Source organism: Medicago truncatula, chromosome 8 (assembly GCF_003473485.1).
Source record: "Medicago truncatula cultivar Jemalong A17 chromosome 8, MtrunA17r5.0-ANR, whole genome shotgun sequence".
NCBI classification, from domain to species: domain Eukaryota; kingdom Viridiplantae; phylum Streptophyta; class Magnoliopsida; order Fabales; family Fabaceae; genus Medicago; species Medicago truncatula.
Window position 1 is genome coordinate 24,258,920 of NC_053049.1, and position 23,467 is coordinate 24,282,386.

General features: G+C 32.1%; 2 protein-coding genes across 3 annotated transcripts; both read right to left on the minus strand.

Moving 5' to 3' along the window:
* Positions 1-2,798: 2,798 nt before the first annotated feature.
* LOC11426353 (uncharacterized exonuclease domain-containing protein At3g15140) lies at positions 2,799-6,321 on the minus strand. Its single transcript, XM_003628485.4, has 6 exons — positions 5,953-6,321; positions 5,297-5,499; positions 4,386-4,466; positions 3,826-3,942; positions 3,566-3,689; positions 2,799-3,166 (listed from the first exon to the last, which is right to left on the minus strand). The coding sequence occupies exons 1-6, from the start codon at positions 6,154-6,156 to the stop codon at positions 2,969-2,971; spliced, it is 927 nt and encodes a 308-aa protein (XP_003628533.1). The 5' UTR covers positions 6,157-6,321; the 3' UTR covers positions 2,799-2,968.
* Positions 6,322-11,042: 4,721 nt separating this feature from the next.
* Positions 11,043-21,778, minus strand: LOC11406369 (probable aminotransferase TAT2). 2 transcript variants are annotated; one of them, XM_024773327.2, is made up of 7 exons: positions 21,191-21,778; positions 20,310-20,649; positions 19,977-20,195; positions 19,530-19,589; positions 18,986-19,141; positions 18,798-18,891; positions 11,043-11,071 (listed from the first exon to the last, which is right to left on the minus strand). In XM_024773327.2, exons 1-7 carry the CDS (start codon positions 21,454-21,456, stop codon positions 11,058-11,060), a joined length of 1,149 nt encoding a protein of 382 aa, XP_024629095.1. In that variant the 5' UTR covers positions 21,457-21,778; the 3' UTR covers positions 11,043-11,057. The 2 variants fall into 2 exon arrangements, with proteins under 2 accessions (XP_024629095.1, XP_003628555.1); XM_003628507.4 differs by lacking the exon at positions 11,043-11,071 and adding an exon at positions 17,969-18,270.
* Between the last annotated feature and the right edge of the window lie 1,689 nt (positions 21,779-23,467).

The window sequence follows — 23,467 nt, forward strand, 5'->3', positions numbered from 1 at the left end:
TTTTGGTCCTCTAAACGTCTACTGACTTTTGGTCCTCATTGTTAACTGGGTTTAAAGGAAACTGATGTGGGATATCTATTGGAAAATTGTTTTCTTTTTCAAAATTGCTCATTCTCTTAATTTAGTGTGAGTTAACTCACTCGATATTTTTCAACGTGAGTTAACTTACGCTGACACTTTTAAGATCGGTTGAAGAGCAATTTTCTATCCATTGCCATGTACCAGGAACTCGTCAAACCATAATTCACAACAGATGACAGAAACTGTCCATCATTTTGCTATTTGAGCTACACAAAATTTCTTCTAATAGAAGGCTGGTCACAATTTATGCTTAATATCTCTAATTCGTTAATCTTATTGATAATGTCTTCAAATACATTAATCAATTTGATATCACCGGTACCTGGGAGTATCCCAATTTGATCATCCCAAATCATTTTGAAGTATGGAGGAACACAAGGTCATTTCCAATGACTTGGAATAGAAGTCAAATTATAATTTTGGTCTAGTTGCTTTTTAATTCCATGAAATTATTATAATTATAATTCTAACAACACCCTTCATTAGTTGGCTAAATTCTAGAACTGAGCTACAAATCAAGACAAATTCAATGCACCAAACCAGACAATTTCCATTGATAACTCAATATATATTCTGTGGGTGAAGAAGACTATTCTTCCAAGATCAATATGGTTCTGTTTGTCTTATAGAATTGAACTTCCTGCTTGCACTCCAAATATCCGGAGCTTCCCGTTTGCGTACTCATGCCCATTCCGGCCACCATTGTCAATGGCTAGTTAGAAATAACTCTAATGTATTTTTGATTTATACTTGATGCTTTTCTGAATTGACAACTCATGGAAATGTTTAAAAATATTGATATAGGATAACTCGTCAATGGATGCTAAATGATAGGAATAAATTTTGGATTACAATCACATCCACTGTGGGATTGCTAATGCTACCGTATTAGCTAATTGAGCAAGGAACGAAAAGTTAATTAATACGATAAAACTCTAGTCGTTTGTTGAGAACAAAAACCTAAGAAGAGCGACTTGTCGGATTAATTATTTTCAAGATATACATTCAACAGACAAAACCTACAGTACAGTAGGAAAAACATGTCAAAATATTAATCATGCCTGCACTACACACATAATCATGTTGAAATCATTCTTAGGAATTAAACAACATTCACAATCATTTTTCAACAGCAAACCCTGGGTTCACAGCAAAAATTTTAGCTCTTGCTAATGCTAAACTACAGGTCTCCCATTGCAGCCATGTTGATACCGTGGCTGTAAGGCCTAGTGTAAGCTAACCATTGCAGCCATTGCAGCGAGTGGATTATACTTAATGAAAACTGCACCGAGTAGAAATGAAGTACTTGTCAATCGAAGAACAAAGCCTAACGCAAGGAAAGTTGCAGACTCAGAATGCAACATTTGGATCGCTGAGGAAAAACGTAATTCAACGCAACAAATGGGCAGTGTAATATTGCAGTATAGGTTAGATTGGCCAGTGCATCAAGAAATGATGAAAAGCATCGATCAAACAAAACAAGCATCAGTCAGTCCTAAGCCAATAACTATCATGATTTCAATGAACAATACATGAATCCTGATCAAGAAAACAGAGGCTTTAGTGTTTATACAAATCCTAGCAGAGAAGGGTCTTTTCACTCAATCTAAACTTCAAAAAAATTGAGACCCTCAAAATATAGAAAGTTAATGTAGAGTTGTTAGAGTTTAGCTTGTTAGTTTCTAACAAGTTCTATATATAGAGCTTTTCATTTTCATGTACTCATTTGCTATCTTTTTCATTCTAATTCAATATGAATTCAAAGTATTTTTCTTTTATATCCAGAAGCTTTATTTCTCACGTGGGATGAATTTCATCTCTTTGATCATGTGATTGTACCAATTTTTAAAAATGAATGATCCTTTGAACTATATAAATGTATTTTGTTCACACAAAACACATACTTGACTTTCAGTTTAATGATACCCTTTAGTTTAGTACCTTTTCTTTGCAAATGGAGTGGAAATAAATTTGGACATGACCTGAACAAAAGTTATATTTCCTTCCCACATCATAAGAGACCCGAATTTCAATAAGGGTAAATACCTCTTTTCGTCTCTGTAATATTAGTGAATTCCGGTTTTAGTCCCTGTAAAAAAAAAAAATTAGATTTTGTCCTTGTAATTTCATATTCTTCCACTTTTAGTCCCTCCTTTCATCATGTCAGCAGAATCTGCATAAATTACGTCCCTGTAATTTCAGATTCCTCCCACTTTTGGTCCTATAATTTCAAATTCCTCCACTTTTGGTCCCTCATTTTACGTGTCATATATGCAGATTCTGCTGACGTGGTGGAATAAGGGACCAAAAGTGGAAGAATCTGAAATTACAGGGACAAAATCTAAATCTTTTTTTTTTACAGGGACTAAAACCGGAATTCGCTAATATTACAGGGACAAAAAGAGGTATTAACCCTTTCAATAAACTTTCAGTTCTCTGAGTTGTCTTTACCTGCATTTTCATCGATACTACTCAATCCAAAATCTAAAAAATAGATAATGAGCAAGGACAAAAGTTGCCCACTCAAGGATTATAAAGGGGAGTGAGAGAGGTTTAAGTGTTTTGATAAGGAACTAAAACAAGAACAAAAACTATACTGGTAGGGATATACAGTATGTTTAAGCCTGTATTTCTGATAATTTGCAGGAAAAACAAACTGTAAGCACAAGGCCAAGTGTGCTTAAAAGTAATTATGAATAGTAATGTTAGCGTGACCATTGACACAGTTTATTTTTTAAAAAAAATATTCATAATTTCCTTACAATTTTACATAACATTCTACATGACTATTTTTCGTGTTTGACGAAACTAAAATTGAATTGCTACTCGACTTGGATAATTTTAATACCACAACCTACTAGTGAAAATTATGATTACGAGTACACAATCAGATACGGTTCTTGAAAAGAAAGCTGACTTCTCGAAGAGACTTAGGGTTCCTTCTTGCAGTAATCTGAATGAGTGCACCATCGACAAGCATGTGTTGCAGTACTCTTGTTATGTTCTTTGTGTCATCAATGCCAAGATGATGACTTCCCACCAAAGGCATTTGCAGTTCCTTCATCATTGTAACCATTCCCGTGGCCTGTTATCCATTATCAATGAAACGTGTAATATTGTTCAAAAATATTAGGATTAATAAAACAAAGGGGGAAATGCGCAACACAGTCCAGCATAAGATGTGACATAACCTATTCCAAATACATGATAGATGGATTCTCAATGACAATCCCAAACATGTTCACAAAATAGGACAATAAGTAAGAAGAAATCTACTGCAACAACAAAAATTTACTGTTCAAGACCTTAAAACCAAATCTAAGAGACAAGACCATACCATTTAATCTCCAGAATATAGACCTTAAATTTATTTTAGATCAGAAAAAAACACTCAAATTAATCCACGAGATGTGACAGAATTCCGTTCAACCATTTACCCAACGTTTCTATAACCCTATGAATTCTAAATATTGAGAGAACTTACCCTCCTATTATAAAAGTTCAGATAGATATCTTTGAGATTAATCCACTCCATAAAATAGGGGGGAACCTTTATCCTTGACACTTCACACTGTTGAGGGACCTTTGTTTTTAAATCCCAATTTCCACTGTAAAACCGAAAAGGTTTTATTTAAAAGAAAAAATTATGTTATTCTAGATGTACAAGGCAGGAAATGAATGTAATATTGTAAACTACAAAAAGAAAAAGTATGAGAGTTACACCATGAAATAGTGGACATTTACCAAGTTACAAATGCTGCCCGGTCAAGGTTGCCTCCAGTCCATAGCTTTTGTTGCACTAACCAAGCTTCAAATTCTTCAATAACTTCCTTGAATGGTATGGCGGTGTCATGCCAAACTCTGACAAAAAAAACCATTATGATAAATCTTAGTAGTATTGTTATACTGGTTGGGTAGCAGTGGCACTGTTGGGGACAACAGCTGATAATCCCTTGGTAACCCATCATACATAATAAATGAATTTTGATGTACTATTTACTCATTGTTTTTTTAAACCAAAAATTACAAATAACCAATCTTATTTCACAAGTCTAATGCTTTCTTCAATAAAAAAAAAGTCTAATGCATAGATCAAACGCATGCATGGAGTTATACTTTACTAAAAGCAACCTTAAATTACAAATATTACATCAGAACTTTACACGAAGGAAGTAATATGGAAAAGAGTTGTATCCGCACATTAGAATCTTTTTGGGTTTAAATTGAAAATGAAGACTGTGAAGATTGTTTACAGTTCAGCATGTATGAAGAAGTAAGGTTCTAAAGAAAATTAAGCTGCATACCTGTCAACTCCAATTTTCCCGTATTTTCCTTCTATGTATTCATTTATTCTTTGTTCGCTCATATTTGAGGGCCTCACGAACCTGTTAGACAGTTAAAGGAACAATGAAAAAGTAATACAATAAGATATGCAAACATTGATGATTTTCACAAGTAATTTATATTTTTGAAATCATAAGAAAATAACCTAAGAAATCACAACATATTAATCTCAAATATTTGAGGGTTCAAAACTGAAGAGCCTGCTATGCCATTCAATGGATAACATAAACTATTTCCAAAAGAATTTTTAATATAAAAAGGGATAATAGTCATTTTGGTTCCTGAATGTGTAACGAGTAGCCACAATATAGTCTATCAACGTATCGAAATTCCAAAATAGTCTCAGATTATGCGTTTCGTTAGTCAAAATAGTCTCTGATGTTAAAATAGTCCCTCAATGCTGACATTAACTCTTTTTATATAGGGACTGATAGGACAGTGAGTAAGTACTTATAAGGACTGATATGACAGTAAGTAAGTATATTGAGAGACTAATATGATAATATTAACGAAACATTTTAACGTAAGAGACTATTTTGACTAACATAGTGCACAATTATGAACTATTTTGAAATTTCAAAACATTGAAGAACTGTTGTGGCTACTCATTACTCTTGAATCAACATACTCTTACCCCATATAAGAGACTATTTTGTCAGAATTAGATCTATCTGATAATCACCATATTCGAAGAAAATTAATTTCAACATGTTTTCTTTCAAATATTCTTTTTTCCCTTTAAATATTCTTTTTAGAATTATTGAACACAACAAAGAGTAATACAGAGTTACCAAAAGCAAGCATAATCAAAACTCAGGAAATCACGAAACACAGCTTGTGGGAGACATGGCATAAAGTGGAAGATGAAAACCTGTGAAAAATGTCTTCGACTTTCAATGTCTTTGCACTAATCTTAAGAACTGGAAACTCAAGAATCTCAACCTTACCCTCTAAATCAAGTACAAGGAAAAAGTCATGATTCTGAGAGTGTACTTTGCTTAACCCAGCAATATTCACTTGAAGCTCCTTGGAGCAATCATGATTAAACTTGTCAAGGTGAACAAGATCATCCATCTACAATTTTGGAGACAAGAAAAGAACGCGATCAAAGTTCAAAACTACAAATATTATTAGGGTTATGGTCCCTGTAATATTAACGAATTCCGATTTTAGTCCCTATAAAATAAAAAATTTAGATTTTGTCCTTGTAATTTCAGATTCCTCCATTTTTCGTCCCTTATTTAACCACGTCAGCAGAATCTGCATAAATTACGTCCCTGTAATTTGAGATTCCACTCACTTGACGTAGTGAAATGAGAGACCAAAAATGGAAGAATCTATAAAATTACCGGGACAAAATCTATATTTTTTTTGTTACAGGGACTAAAACCGGAATTCTCTAATATTACGGGTACCAAAAGCAGTATTAACCGGTATTATTATTATATTGAGCTTTTCATAGACACATTTGATCAAACAGGTGGCATGCATATCCAGAAAGAGAAATAGGGAGGTTGGTTTGCTTACCATGGTGCATTTTCCCTGAGTGTGGTACAGGCACATTGGTTTGGAGCGGGAAGTGGAAAGGGAAGCGGAGATGGTGAAGGAACGCGGCATTGGAGGTGGAGGAGGAGGAGGTAGTGGTGAGAGTGAGAGGCAAGGAAAGAAAGGGTTGCGGTTGAGATTACGATGAGACACAATTTTGAACAAGGAAGCTCTCACAACCGCCATAATGGAATTCAAGTTGGTACCACGTAAAGGAGAGGAAATGATCGCTTACAAGAATATCCACATCATTCACCTATTTTACATTAGGCATTCCCATTTTGGAGCAAATAAAGTGTTTGTCTAAGCACTTGTAAGATCATCCACTTCATGAGAACACTTCATTCGCTAATAAGCACTTTACATTTTTATTTTAGGCTTAAATATGTAAAAGGTAAGTTCGTGCATTTTTTATTTTTGTCATGTAAGTTTTTTTTTTTTTTTTGAAAATGAACCATGTATCTTCTTAACTTTTTGAAAATAGTCCTTGTCGTCAGCTTCTGTCAACAAAAACGTCATGGTGGCTAACGGAGCACACGTGGCAGTTTATGAGTTGGCACATTTAATGAGATGGCATGAGAGATGATAAGTTGTTAAAATACAGGGACTAAAATCAAAAACGTAAATTGACACAGGGATGAAATTAAAAAAAACGTTCAATCTTCTTCTTCCTCACAACTTTCAGTCTTCTTCTTCCTCTCAAACTTTCCCCAATCTATCCCATACCTTGCACCCTTGAACCAAAACCAATATGCTTCAACAATTTATTCTAATTCCATTACTCAATTGTATGTTTTGATTGTAATGTTAAGTTGAAACATTGTATGCTACTTAAGTTTGATTAATTTAGTGATGTTTGTTGCAATTGATTGCAAATCCCTCTTTTTTTTTCCACAATTCCCTCTTATTCTTCCAGATTGCTACCAATTACCATACATAAATAGTCAGATCCCTTTTCATCTTTTCTCACTCACATTCAAATTCAAACCTTAATTTCTCAAATTTTCATATGAATAAAACGCCAGGTTGTGGAAAGGGGCATTTCAACGTACACATACTTGAAAATCCAAAAGAAGTGGCACATGAGTTTCTTCCATTTTAGCAGCAAGAGACAAACAAGCAACAACAGTAATCTGAGTGATCCATGGCTTATCCTTTTGAAATATCAAACTAGTAACAAATCTATCGCATAATCATTTTATTGGGTGAAATCGTGTATAATCACTCCTTTTAATTGTGAAATCGTAGAATCCACGATCTTTGAATCGATTTCTCAATTCTGGTCACAGTGGAAAAGATGCGGCGTTTTCAATCGCAGAGAAAGGAAGGAGATTGAAGTTGTTGTTATTGGATTTGAGACATCTTCTATGGAGAAGATGAAGAGAAAAGGTTGTTTCATTGTGACAAAGGGAGAGAAAGCAGAGCCATTTTCAACTGTGTAATTTGAACATGTGTTTGAATTGTGTAATTTTGTGTTTTTATGTAATTGATAAAGAGAGTTTGTGTTGTTTTAATGTGTTGATGAATAGTGGCTCTTGTTGTTGTTGATTGATGATTATTAGTTTTGTTCAAAAAAATATGTTTGTTTTTTCTTTCTTTTCTTGGGTTTGGTGTTGATAATTTATGAATATGGTGATGAAGATGAAGAAGACAATGAGGGAAGAAGAAGAATAAGATCTTGATTTTAAATCTGAAATTTTTATTTTACGTTTTTTATTTTAGTCCCTGTGGTAATTTACGTTTTTTATTTAAGTCCATGTCTTTACACAACTAATCATCTCTCATGCCATCTCATCAAATGTGTCAACTCATGACTTGCCACCTGTGCTCCGTTAGCCACAATGACGTTTTTGTTGACAGAAGCAGCAAGGACCATTTTCAAAAGGTTAAGAAGATACAGGGTTTATTTTAGAAGAAAAAAAAATTACAAGGACGAAAACAAAAAATGCGCGAACTTACAGGGACCTTTTACATATTTAAGCTTTTATTTTATTTTTGTCCTTTTGGTTTGAGAATTAGGAAGGGTGAGGAGGGATTTTAACTTTTAATGAAGGGGAGGGGAGATATTTTAATTAAAAATGTGTTTTGTTCGTAAGGGAAAGAGAGGGAAGGGGAAGGGATTTAAAATTTATTTCACCGTTTTACCATTAACCTTACTTAAGGGGTTAAATATATTTTTGGTCCATATAAATATATTAACTTTTCGTTTTAGTTCTTCTAAAATTTTCCTTCAACTTTTAGTCCCTATAAAACTTTCAATCACTACTTTTAATTTAATTTTTGTATTTTTTTTTATTGAAATTGTGCAGAAATGTGTAAAATATTCTAAAAAAAAATTATAATTATTTAACAAAACACAAATTAAATATGAATTTTTAACCATAAAAAATATAAAATTCATGTTTTGTTAAACAATTCTATTTTTTTTTTTGGGAGAGATTCTTATAATATTATGAATTTTTCTGCAAAATTTTATTCAAAAATATGAATTCTACATATGAGTTTACTTTAAAGGAGGGACCAAAAGTGAAGATGGAAAATTTTGAGGGACTAAAAGTTGAAGAAATTTTTTAGAGGGACTAAAATGAAAGGTTAACATATTTATAAGGACTAAAAACATATTTAACCCTTAATTAAATAAAAGAAACTGCTTGTTTTTACGATTTCAGAGACCGACAACCACACATCTAAGCCGCTTATTTTATCTCAAACTGGCTCATATATTTTGCTCCATGCATCATATTGTTTTTTTTATAAGAGCAATTCTTTGTAATTTTTTTTATAAGAGCAATTATTTGTAATCTTTGCATTTTTTACCAATTACTTTCGTAAAAAATAGCACAACTCTTAAATATATGACATAAGAATTTTCAAAATCATGTTTAGTGCTTATCAGTTAACAATTTTAAGATAAATACAACTTGTTGCATATGGACAAATAAGACACATGAAAGTGACTATGACTAACTATTAACTATTTCTCATTAAAAAAAAAATAATGATAATAAAAAACAAAATATTCAGTGTTCCAAATATTCAGAAACATAATAAAGTACAAATATAATACTCAAAAACATTCCCTAAAAAAACTCATAAACATCATAACACCATCATAAGATGATTAATCAGAAGAGCCAAAGACCGTTTGCATTATCACTGCTTTGCGTTCTTCAGGTAGACACTGAAGAATTATTCTAATTATGTCTACATCTTTCATGATAGCACAATAAATCATAGACAATGAATTTGGGTCACATCCACACTCCTTTATTAGATTTCAAGTTTCTTCTTCTGAAATTAGAGATAACCCGTGTTTACGACATTCTCTCATTATTTCATTTTCTTCCCATATTGCAACATTTCCTTCTCTGAGTGCCTCTGCAACCACTTTCATTTGCTCTTTAAGTTCAATAATATAATTGTTTGTCTCTTTATTCTTAACCACTTTCAATTTCTTCCTTTTTCCACCACTTGCCATAGTTGAAGGATCATATGATTGTGTTTCAGGTAAAGGCATGTGTCACCACATTTGCTTGTCGCAAATATTTTTTCGAAACGACTAAACTTTATTAAGCAGAACTAGGTGTAAGACACACCTTAGAACGCAATGAAAGAAAACAATACACCAAAAACCGCGACTAAGCACGAGAAAAGCACAAAATAAGCCAAAAACCCAACCAAACAAAAACAGAAGTGCCTCTAACATCAAACAACGCCTGTCCAACCCCAAAAGGAAACCGCAAAACTACACAACACTACAGACGTCGGCCTGATGTAGAGGTTTTAGCAGCAAAACCGCAGCCAAACACCTTCCAGAACCAGCAAAACAAACAGCAGCAGACAACTAATGTTAATTCCAAGACAACAATCGCACACCCCTTCGTCTATCTTCGGAAGCACTCCCTCGGGTTCCAACACCATTCATAGTAAAGAGACGTCAGAATTTTAAGACGAGTTAGACTCCACCGCCACGACAATACCTTTATCTCCTCCACCAACTCATTGATTGGATAAAACTGCAAGTGCACGGTTCTACCGAAGTAGTAAAAATAGAGTATCGTTCTGACAGGGAGTTGTTCAATTTAACTAAATTTTAGAAGATGATTAGAAGAAAGTTCAGTTGAAAAAGTTTGATTTTTAACGGAAGAAAATAATAATAAAAAGAGCCTTGGGATTATTGGTTTATCATAATAACGAATCCTTCGCAAACAAACCCTAAACCTTAACTTTATATTTGACATACTTTCTAAAGACAAGTTTCTCTTAAGCGTATCAAAGCTTCTCTCGAAGTCAGTGAGTGTGTTCCTCTAGAAACCACGCTTATTCTCATGGTTGATTGTTATTAGAATCCTTGAAGAAAGAAACTTTATATGTCTCAAGGTTTGCTAGACTATTCTCATGTTTCGCAACCCTTGTCTAATTTCACTTGTTCCAATATCAAAGCCCCGCGTTCGCTTTATAAATTGATATTTTAGATGATGAATTAACAATTACTAACCCTCCGCATTCGCTTTATGAGTTTGGTAATTGTTAATTCATTATAAAAACGGTGAAATTAGATTAGAAAGTAGATTTATATAAAATTAGGGTTTATGGTTTAGTTTGATTAGGATTACGTCATTAGACTTATCCAAAAATCTCAAGACAAGAAGAGTCTACTCACTCATGTTCATCGTAGACATAGAAGAGAAGAAGAAGAACATAAAATAAATAACAAAGAAATAAAGAAATAACTTTTATTAAGAAAGACAATTGTCACTATTGAATTCCAAGAACAAAAGATGAATTGTTGTGATAGCTAGCTACTCTATTTATAGTTTACAATGACTTAAAACCTGAGTAATACATCACTAGAATGTTCCACAAGAAACCATGGACTTTTAGGTCAGAAATAAACTAAATAGATAGCTTGTCTTTGAAGCAGAAGCATCAAAAGAGTATCCTAAAGGCTGGCACGGCCGTGTTGCTGGTGGCACAGGCCGTGCCAAGTCTCTAACTTGGGGGTGACATAATTTTGTCCCATATTTTCGTATTTTCATCCCGAATCAGCTCATAATCCTCTTTCTTTTGCTCCAAGACTCAATCTATCAAATATTCGTTCCTGAAATATAATAACTTGCAATTGAAGTAAAATAGTTCTAAAAGGAAATAATATTTAAATAAAACAAAATCAAATCTAAATAAAACGGACTCAAATATTATATTAAAACTACTAATTATTGACTCATCACTCATCCCAAACTGGAGGCTTGCCATTAATAGTATTATTGCTGCAGTTGCTCTTTCAGGTAACAATACGTCAAAAACTTCCAACTCATCTATCAGAGATCTGATCATCATCAAGAAGTTTAATGTTAGAGTTAGACCTCCAAAAGCCCCTATCATTAGGGAAGTCATCTGGTCACCTCCAATTACAGGTTGGTTAAAGTGCAACACTGATGGTTCTGCAACCTCATCCACATCTTCTTGTGGAGGTATCTTTAGAAACTCTGATTCAATGTTTATAGCTTGCTTTGCTGAAAATCTAGGTGATGATAATGCTTTCCATGCTGAGTTATCAGCAGTGATGAGGGCAATAGAGTTAGCCAGTCAAAGAGGATGGAGAAATTTATGGCTTGAAACTGACTCATACCTAGTACTCCTGGCATCTAAGAAGGTTTCCTTGATTCCCCGTGCTCTACGAAATAGATGGAAGAATTGCATTATTGCTCTTAAGCAAATGAATTATATCATTTCTCATACTTATAGAGAGGGTAATAAATGTGCAGATAAGCTTGCTTCTTTTGGTTTAGGCATACAAGGTCTTACTATTTGGTTAGAGATGCCTAGTTTCATTGGTAGTATGTTTGGTTAAGATAGAAATGGTATGCCTAATTTTCGTTTTGTAAATTGCTAGGAGGTTTTGACTCTAGTCCCCCTCCTTTTTGTACTTTTCTCTCTTTCATTATATGATATATTTTGAGGTAGCACTTCTTTGCGGCTACTCTTTTTTGGTTAAAAAAAAACCTTATAATCATATTATTAAAAATATGTATATCGCATATTCAACTCCACCTTAGGGTTAAAAGATGCATTACTTGTTTCTTGATGTCAAATGTGTGTAGAAACCTTCTAGCAATCTTTCTCCAATGATTTGAAACCAAGATTTGGGGAAAAAATTATCTTTGAGAGTTTTTTTAGGTATGGTAATGAAAGGTTGATGGATGAATAGGAGCTATCAGGGGCGGAGCCACCCCCCAGCTAGCATAGGCATTAGTCCAGGCTCAGCTTCTACTTTCTTTGTAGCAAGCCTAACCATTACTAGAACCTCTTGCTTTTCCTGCGGATTTGGGTGTAAATTTCGCATGAAACACGTTTCCTGCGAATTTTGCCAAGGATTTAGGTTCCCAGGTAAATGTAATACCTTCGTGGGTAATTGTTTCCTTATGATTTTAGGATTCGCAGGAAAGGTATATCGTAGGAAATGTGCAATTATCCACATGAAGGAAGTAACATTATATGGGAAGTCTATAAAGTTATCTGCAGAAAATGTGCAATTTTTACCTAGACTCTATAAAATTCATGGCTCCGCCACTGGAAGGTATGAGTGTGGGTCTGCACTGCATCTAGGTAATGATCGCAATGGTAGTTAACTACCGTTGAACCAACAATAATTAACTACCACCAGGTTTTTCAATGGTAGTTAACTACCGCTAAAGATATTTACGTATTTTCCAGGTATTTTTAAGAAAAAACATATGTTAAAAAAGCAATTTCATCGGTAACTTCTTTCAAATTTCATGAAATGAGGTAAACACTACAAGAGTGCAAATTAATTTAGTTCGCTCAAGTAATTTGTGTTTGGTGTATATGGTAGTGTGGGGATATCGAATAAGAAAATTATTTGTGTACACCCATAACTTATTTAAACACTTTTTATTTCCTAAAATAAATAGACACATCCGTTACTATAACTTTTGTGTATAAATGTTACTAACTCCGTCCCGTGTGTTTGTTTTTAGTTTATCAAATTTATTACTAGAATAACATTTTTTGGAATATAAAGATGAGAATTTTATTTTAAGGTATTTAAAAAAAAATATGTTTGGTTAACTTTATAATATTCCTAGGAACCATAAAAATACGGATTATAATAGGTAACTACATATGAATTTATTCTCATCTCCACGAGAACTTTATTTCCACCATTTTCTTTGGAAAAATATTTATATTCCCACAAACATTTTATACCCGGGAATAAAATTTAGTAAACTTGTAACAAACATAGGCATATATATATATATATATATATATATATATATATATATATTTCTATTATTTTATTCTCAGGAATCAACAAATATAACTTCAAACAAACACACATAAGACCCCTTTGGCAAAATCATGGGAATTAAGAAAGTTGATATTTGTATTAAAGTTGTTTGTAATCATTATTATTTTTCCAATTTTATCATTTAAGAGATAGAGTTAATTTATGTTTTCAACATGTTATTTATTATTCATTGAAGAAAAAAATGTATAATAAATAGGAGTATGTAAGTAAAGAAATAGTTGATGTAATTGGAAATAGCAAATGAGTCTTATAAAAAGGGGAAAAAAAAGTGTCAAATGGGTCTTATAATGTCTTTAATTGTGTTTATATTCTTTATTTAATTCAAAACTATAATAATGAAGAAGTAAACCACCAAATTGGTTTCCGTATTTGTAAGTAATTCTTAAATTAGTCTTTGTCTCTATTAATATTTCAAAATAGTCACTATCTTTGTCAAAAAATTCTCAATTAGGTTTTTCGTCAAGTGACAAAAGTATAAAGAAAGGGACCTAATTGAAAAACTTTTGACAAAGATAAGGACTATTTTGAAATATTAATAGAGTCAAAGACTAATTTGAGAATGACTTTAAAAGACAGAGACAAATTTAATGATTTAATCAATAGTGATGATGTTTATTTATTTTAGGATTAATTATGTTTTAGGTCCCTATAAATAGGCGTGTTTCCAACATTAGTCCCTACTTAAATTTTATTAAATTTTTGGTTCCTAACGTTTTTTTCCGTTAGCAAAATAGGTCCTCGCTGTTAATTGTTGCTGATTGAGCAAACGGTGAAGCACACACGGATGCCACATCTCACTTTTTTTTGGTTAAATATGTTTTTAGTCCCTGTAAAATTGAGGCATTTTAAGTTTAGTCCTTACTTAATTTTAATAGTTGTTTTAGTCCTTACAAAAATACTATGCACTCAGTATTAGTCCCTGCTCAATTCAAATTTGTTCAATTTATGCTTAAACTTTTGTATACTGACACTAGTTTTGCATGAAATGGGAGCATGAGTTGTTTCGAATTAATATGGAATTATTTTCCCACACTCATTCAATATTTTTCCCCTGGTTAATGATATTAGGTTCTATTCAAATAATCTATGCCGATTCAACATCTTTTGGTCAACGTAATTTAAAAAAAAAAAAAAGAATAGTTTATTTTTCGGTATCTCATATGGGTTTCATAATTATAGGAATTGGTTCTATAAGTGATATTGGGCTCAACGGGGCCGTTTTACAAATAACATTTCATAGATTTATTGGCTCTACCCTTTTTTTCTTTGCAAGAATTAGTTATGATAAACTACGTCTTCTTTATCTTGACGAAATGGGCGAAATGGCTATCCCAATGCCAAAAATATTCACGATTTTCACTATCTTTATCAATGACTTCTCTTGAATTGTCGGGCATGAGTGATTTTGTTTCCGAATTGATAGTTTTTTTTTTAAATAATTACTAGTCAAAAATATCTTTTCATGATGAAAATACTATCATATTTTAGTAGGTTTTTTAGTCCCTACAAAAAAAAAATTAATTCTAATTTTAGTCCCTGCCAAAACAAAGTTTGTTTAATTATCCTTAAACTCTTAAATTTTTGAACGATTTTTTTGAGACAAATTTAGAACATTATGAAAGGTTCAATTACTAAAATTTAGAATTTTTTAAAATGAAACGAATTAAATATGAATTTTTGAAAACGATAAAAGTTAAAGATAAAAGTAATAAAATCTGGACATATAAATCAAATTTTGCGATAATTTTTTGCGGAGGAACTTTTAGTAATGTTCTTAACACGTCTACAAAAAATTGTTAAAAAACTTAAGAGTTTAAACATAAATTAAACAAATTTGAATTGAGCAGAAACTAATACTGGTGCATAATATTTTTGTAAGGACTAAAACAATTATGAAAATTAAGTAAGGACTAAACTTAAAATGTCTCAATTTTATAGGGACTAAAAACATATTTAACCCAACAAAAAAAAGTCAGATGTGGCATCCACGTATGCTTCACCGTTTGCTCAATCAGCAACAATTAACAGCGAGGACCTATTTTGCTAACGGAAAAAAACGATGGGGATCAAAAATTTAATAAAATTTAAGTTGGGACTAATGTTGAAAACACGCCTATTTATAGGGACCAAAAACATAATTAACCCTTTATTTTAAGAAATAAAGAGTTGTATCACATATTCTCAGTTTAAAAATTGGAATCAAGCTTTGATGAAAATTTGGTCAATAATGAAGATGTTTATTTATTTTAAGAAATAAAGAGTTGTATCAAATATCCTCAGTTCAAAAATTGGACTAATAATGTTTACTTATTTTAGGATTAAATATGTTTTTGGTCCCTATAAATATATAATTTTTTGTTTTATTTCCTTTAAAATTTTCCTTCAACTTTTAGCCCCCAAAAATTTTCTATCTTTAATTTTAGTCAATCTTTTAAAGTAAAATCATATGTAGAATTCATATTTTTAAATAAAATTTTGCACAAAAATGTATAATATTATAAGAATCTCTCCAAAAAAAATTAAAATTCTTTAACAAAACATGAATTTAATATGAATTTTTATATTTTTTATGGTTAAAAATTCATATTAAATTTATGTTTTGTTAAAAAATTCTAATTTTTTTGGGAAATATTTTTACATTATTCTTCACATTTATGCACAATTTAATTAAAAAAAAATACTAAAATTAACTTGAAAAATAGGGACTAAAAGTAGTGATTGAAAATTTTACAGGGCTAAAAGTTGAATGAAAATTTAAGAGGGACTAAAACGAAATGTTGGTATATTTATAGGGACCAAAAACATATTTAACAAGAAATAAAGAGTTGTATCAAATATCCTCAATTCAAAAATTAGAATTAAGTTTTGTTGGAAATTGGGTCGAGAGAAAATGATCTGCTACAGTAACTCTCCCTCTCCATTCTATCGAGTTGGTGTATTGTGTTGGAAAATATAGAATAGAAAATTGATCGCATTTGACTGAGGCGTGCAATACAGTGGGTTTAAGAGTATTTCGCCATCTTGAATGGATCATCCGACGATAGGCCTTATAGCTATGAGTCTGATAGTGAACAACTTATTTGGATTGCTCAAGAGAACTTAATGTTTTATAATTAGAGGTGATAGTGAAAATGAATAAGAGAAGAAAGAAGCTATGAGTCTGTGTATCTTTTTCCACACTATGCTATCACCAACGTATATATGTATACACATCATAATTGAAACCGAAAAAAGTGGGAAGTAAATTGAGAGTTTGAAACGGTTCATAAGCACTAAATTTGGAATAATAAAAACGTGTATAAGACTTAGTCAGAAAATATCAATTAATATAATGACTAATTAATATAATAAATAACTTTAAAATAAATTATCAAATAAAATTCCAACAACCAACATCATTATATCAGTATGAAAATAAAAATAAAATGATGCAGTTTAACTTGTTTGAAGTAAGGGGTAAGGAATTGGAAATCCTAGTTCAAATTTGTATATAGGAAGAAAAAAAATTAATTATTAACATTTGTCATTGATAGAGATTATACGTCCCCGTGAGCATAACTCAGTTGGCAGGAACAATGCATTATTATATGCAGGAGTCGGGGTTCGAACCCCAGACACCTCCAATTATTCAAAAATGAATTTCTAACCACTAAGCTACCTAAAAAAAAAAAATTATACAAAGGATAAACATCTTAACTAAGATGGGGCCATCTCTTGGGAGTTTTTCATTATTTTGCATGACCCCCTACCCATTCCATTTGCCCTCCTCTCTTAGCAGTTCATGTCGGAAATCATTCAATAGGTTTAAATCCTCTCTTGTTGCTTTGCCCTTATTTTACTTATTTTTCTAAATCTAAATAAAACAATCAAACCTCTTATATTTCTTTCCTGAACATCGAAGTGGTTTAACGTTTTTTTACTGATGATGGTTGAAAATTCCTGTATGGCCTAGGATAATATGATAAGTTTTACTTAACGGGTCTGGATTCCCTCCTCTGAGTTAGCTCTGGAGATAATCCTTTTTTTTTTTTTTTTGTCAAGTAGACTAGTGGCTAGAGCTCACACAATTTAATTGTGGAGAAGTGGGGTGTCTGGGGTTCGAACCCCGGCCCCTGATATACAAAGATAAATAATATCATATAAGATGTCGTTAGATTCGTCTCGATGAGTATTTTCTACTAATAACTTACTTTGACCATAACTTACTTTGAAAATGTGCAATTTTGACTTAACTTACTTTGACCATATTTTTCTACTAATATACAAAGAAAAATAATATCATATAAGATGTCGTTAGATTCGTCTCGATGAGTATTTTCAAAATATCAAATTTTCATAATTTTTTCCAATATATTATTCAAGATATTTAAACTCAAAATTATGCATTGGTATGCGTAATTGGGTCAACTGTGTCACTTATTAAGGGACGGAGGGAGTACTATTTTTTATTTATCTTTCTATTATTGGGATTCTATTACAGTCATGGTGTCCTAGTGCAGTGTGCCACTCATCTTGTGTCATAGCCTGCTGTCATCATTTAACAATTGGTCTTTTGATGGTTTCATGTTTTGATTTTATTATCATGATATCTTGGACAAATCTTATATTTTTTAATAATAAAGATTCACTACGAAGAGGATTTACTCTGAATCTGATATTGCAATGTTTAATGAAATTAAACAATTTATTTCTATTGAGACTGTATGCAGTATTGAAATACAAGTAAATCTTCCATTATTGTTGTGTAGTGTAGTAAAATGAATGCAACCTTTAGCATGAGAAAGTGTCCAAGGAAATATAATACATGCTTTGCAGACACCTAATTTGTTTATTCACCATTGTTCGATTTTACTGTTTTCTCGCGTGTCTTTGAGAGAATGACTTTATCCTTTGCATACCATCTCTGAGAGCAGATGGATCGGCTGCAAAAGTAATACGAATCCAATCTTTTAATCCTACCGCAGTTCCTGCAAATATTTTTCACTTCTGTTTGTTATCAATCCAAGACTAATAAGTAATGCACCTAAGGAAGGATGAGAAATATTCAAGGACATGTTCAATTTTTCGTTTCTTTTTTCTGATACATTTTAGTAAATATCTGTACTTGTTATCATTATGAGCTGTGTGCTTTATAGGACAATGCATTAATCCACGAAAAGCAATGAAACAGAAATTGGATGGTGGAAAACAATACACGGCTTTCAAGCTTTCGTCGAATTTCAAGCGTGCTATATTGTTACTATATTATCATTCATCGCATGGCTTTCAAGCATTTGTCGAATTTCGTTGAGTTGGTTTCGCACCAACCAGCATTCTCCTATCATTATTACTATTAAGGAACTAGTGTAATTGTACAAATACAAGGAAAAAACTACGAAAAAACAGAAGTGTGAAATTCTGCCACGTGTAAAGAGAAGGATTTTTCTCCAAATGTGTAAATGAAAACTCTCAACAAAAAGACGCACAAAAATAAGCAAGATTTTCATAATTGTACCTGGAAGAATGATAACAGATTCCTCCTTTGCAAGTTTGAAACAGAAATCAATATCATCGCTAATATCTTCAAGAAGTGAAAGGTTTAGTTCCACCTGTGTGCATTTCATTCAAGAATAATTAAATAAATAAAAGAGTTTTTGCTTTTAATGTTCTCCATAAAATTCTGACTCTGAGTTTCTCACTCACCATCATAGCCATGGACCCTTGTGGTTTGCAAGGGAATGAAATGCATGGAATGTCTTCCATCTCTTGGCAACATATATCTGCGGTATGCCTCAATTTGTCAATGGTTTTTCTGAAGAAAACCTCTTCTGTCTGTGTAATTATGCGAGGAACTGCCGCCTGTCAAACCAAAACTGCTATCAATCAAATAGAATAAAAACAGATGAAAATTCTTTCCGAGAAATTTTGGACGAAGTTCTGATATGTATTTTTTTTAACAAGACAAAGTTCTGAAATATGAATGTTGCATTTAAAGGACTAATGTATTGAGCTCTATACACAGTTGAATATTTTGTCAGTAAAAATGCTTCTGGTTAAGAGATAAATCTAGTCTGATATGGTGTTCTTTAGGGTTTCATTGTTTCATGCTTAGAGGTCTATTTATCATCGTCCGAAAGAAAATGTCTTTTCTTGCTTTCTTTTCTATTTTTGTGTTAGTTGCTTCAGTTAGCTTCGAAATTATAACACATGAATCCATTTGTCTCCTTGAGAATATAGAATTAGATACCTGGATAAAGGTAGCCGGGCCTCCTAATAGATCAAAATACTTTTTGATGCGCTCAACTACCTGCACAAGAAACAATTTGTCAGATTTTTAACTTCGCATGAAGAACAAGATAAAGTTTAGTATAAGCAGCCGCAAGCATATATAAATGGTCAACTATAGTGTTTTCTAAAAGTGCCTCTTTGGGTTGATTGATTTGAGCTTATGTGCTGACATAAATACTTGTGAGACTGTTTGAGAGAGCTTATGGAAATAGCTTTTGACATGTCCATGCTGTTTTGAGCTTATTTCCATAAGCTCTCAATGATAGTTTATGAGAACAACTTATATCTTAAGTGAAAACCGAATAAGCACTTATATGATAAACACTTATTCTATAGCGGTTTAATTAAGTTATTTATCTAAACAGATTAAAGTAGCATGGAGGGATGAAATTAAAAGAGAATTAACCTTTGGTTTTCTAAAAGTACCAGATGGATCATTTGTCACAAACCAACCAAGCCTCCATCCAGGTACTATCCATCTCTTAGACAAGGACCCAAGAGTTATAACAGGAACAGTAGAGCCAAAAACTCCCATAGGCACAAAAGGATTATCCCCAAATGCAAGGTGACCATAAACTTCATCGGCAATCACAATTGTTCCAAGCCTTTTTGCGGTTTCTGCAATCTAAAAAATGCCGAATAACAAACAAATACATTTATTAACTGTTCCTGTTAAATTTTATGCTCTCAAATTTTAGCAACAAACAAACATGTTCTGATCAAACTTATACTAACTAACCTTCTCCAAATGATGGTAAGTGTATACATTTCCACAAGGATTCCCAGGGTTTATAATCACTAACGCGACCGTGTTCTGATCCACGAGGGTTTCGATAGCATCTAAATCAACCTCCCAGCCTTTTTCTGGTAACAGATCATAATGCCTCACTTCAACTTGTCTAAATGCAGCACAAAGTTCATAAATTGGAAAGCCTGGTCTAGGAAGCAAGATATTTGCACCAGGGCGAGAAAGCAACGCCACTGAAACATCAATTGCTTGTGTGCATCCACAGGTTATAAAAACATCATCAGACGATAGTTCATAAGGGAGGTCATCAGACAGATATTTGGCAATTGCACTGTCACCAACATCAAAAGTAACTTCGTTTAGAATCAGAAGTGATATTTTTACAAAAATTTGGCAACAAAACTTCGACAATAATTTGATGGTTAACGCCGTTCTATTAAGTGAATGATTAAAGAATACGATAAATAAGGTGTGACAACTCATTAATCATCCACTAAATGTAATTAACCGCAATTTTAAACGTTTTCAAGTGTTCAAATATACCTGATATCTATTAACCATCGAAATTGTGTGTGGAAAGATATACATGATTTTGAAACATTCAAATAATCAAGATGTCTATTCAAATATACTTGTTGCTAGCAATGAGTAGCAACATACCCTTTTAACGACACTCTTCTATTAGTTGAAATTCATACACGTCTCACCAAACTACGTGGGACACGTGTAATTTAGTGAGACTTTTTTTCTAAAATAGCAAAATCCATTTAATTACAACAAATAAAACAGAAAGTATCGTAAAGAGATTGATGCTAGCATTCCTCAGACAGTTCGAAAAGAAAGAAAGAGGCAAGGGAAAAGGGAAACATTACTTTCTAGCCTGGAGAAGACCAGCAGTAGGAGCATAACCATGAAAGTTTCCAGAGCAAAGTGCATCAGCAACAGCTTCTTCAGCAACCTTAGCATTAGGGAAGCATGTGGAAAGAGTAGGGTCACCCATTCCAAGAGAAATAACTCTCTTGCTGTTATCATCATTATTCTCACCAACACTTTCCATTAAAAGACTCAAAATACCCTTAATTGTGATAGTTGAAGTTGCTTTGCATTCATGGTTCATTGTTCCAACACCACTTTCCATGTTTGTTTTTTGAGCTTGTTTGGTTTCTTTCTCGTATATAACTACGTAAAAAATAATGATGGGTCGTTCTGAATTTCTTAAAGACCACACACGTTACGTTTTTGTCCTGAACAAAAACTTTGGCAGTTTGTTATAGTTTTTCTGAATTTCTAATTTCTTATGTAAAATGCTACTTGTAATTTTATTCATTCTTAATAATAGCAAAATATATGTGGAAGGAAGATAAACATCATGGCTACCAATTCAGCCTGACATTATTTGGAGGGCACAATAGGACAACCCGCCCTGTTATCAACCCGTCTAAAATGAAATGGAGCGAGTTAAGTTTTGTAAACTCCCGCCCTATTTTTCATTATGCGGGTGGGTACGCGTAAAAATATATTGCATTAATATGTAGGTGAGTTGAACTATTAAATTTAGGATAATTTCTCATTCTTGATATGGTCATGGGTATTTTAATTTTTTTTATTTTACCCTTTATCGCGTTGATGTCTGGATTGACGCATCCGAATAAAATTTGTCCAAATTAACTGATATGATCGATATAAATATAACTGTCAATTCATTCCTTCTTGATCGTTGAAATTTCAATAATTGAGAAGTTGTATACTGTCAAATTAATCAAATTACACTACCGAATTGACAAACTTGGACATGTTATTTCATCATATTTTACAATGATATCATATACTCCTTTGATCCCATATTAATTATTATATTTGACCATTTTACATATATTAAAAAAATGATAAATAAAATTATTAAAAAAATGATAATAACAGAAAGATAATAATAACTTTAGTAAGTTATGTTTATTAACCTTTGGAAGAAGATGGAAAAAAAAAAAACAAGGGTTTTTAATTTGAATTTTGTTGATTTGTGTTTTTTAATTTCGTCCCTCTATAAATTTTTCGTTTTTGAATTTGGTCCCTATAGTCTTGTCACTAGTGATCTAGAATGACACATAAGTCTGCCACATCACACGTTGTCACGTCAGCCTAAGTTAATTGTAACTTTTGATCTCGAATCCCAAACATTTTTCAAACAACATACAAATGGACCAATGATACCAATGATAGTGCATTTTTTGTTATTATTTGTATAATTGCTTGTCAGTTGTCCCATACTTTCCCTAAGAAAAACAGTTGTCCCATACTTCCTCACCGGTATAATACAGTAAAATATATTTTTGACCCAAAAATATTTTAAAATGTTGTCGTCATCAACATAGTTTAGTAAAAGACATTGCAATATGTTAGAGTTAGGTTTAAACTTCAAATTTTACACCGATTCACCTGAGTTTTTAATCATTAAACTATTTGACCATAAAAATTTAAATAATATTTTTAGTTTTTATACAAAATTTCTTTCATTGTTAATCTTTATAACATTTTTCATTGGGTTAATAGTGTTTTTCACCTATGTAATATATGTCATTTCTAGTTTTCGCCCCTATAAAATTTTCAGTTTGATTTACACCCTCGTAAAAAAATTATTTTTCAGAAAACACCCTTAATAGGCCATTCAAAAACCAAAGTTTCTTGAAAAAAAATATGAAAATGGCCTATTAGGGGTGTTTTCCGAAAAAAAAAAATAATAATAATTTACGAGGGTACAAATCAAACCAAAAATTTTATAGAGACGAAAATCGAAAATGACATATATTACAGAGGTGAAAAACACTATTAACCCTTTTTATTTTACTCTATAAAAATGAAAACTTTGTACCTAAAAAATCGACAGATCACAAATCTATTGAAAGCATATAAAGATTTGGCAGAAATCACAAGTTGAACAAGAAAAGGGTCGACAAAAACAAAAGTAGTGTATATGTCAAGAAACAAGATAATCCAGCATGTGGTGTGTTAAATTGAACCACCAATTTGACAAATATGAGCCGACGAATACAAATTTCAGAAAGTATCAATTATAGAAGAAAAAAAAATGAGAGATTTTCAATTCCTATATAATTGTACTACAAAACAATTTACTTTCTCATCGACTTTTCAAT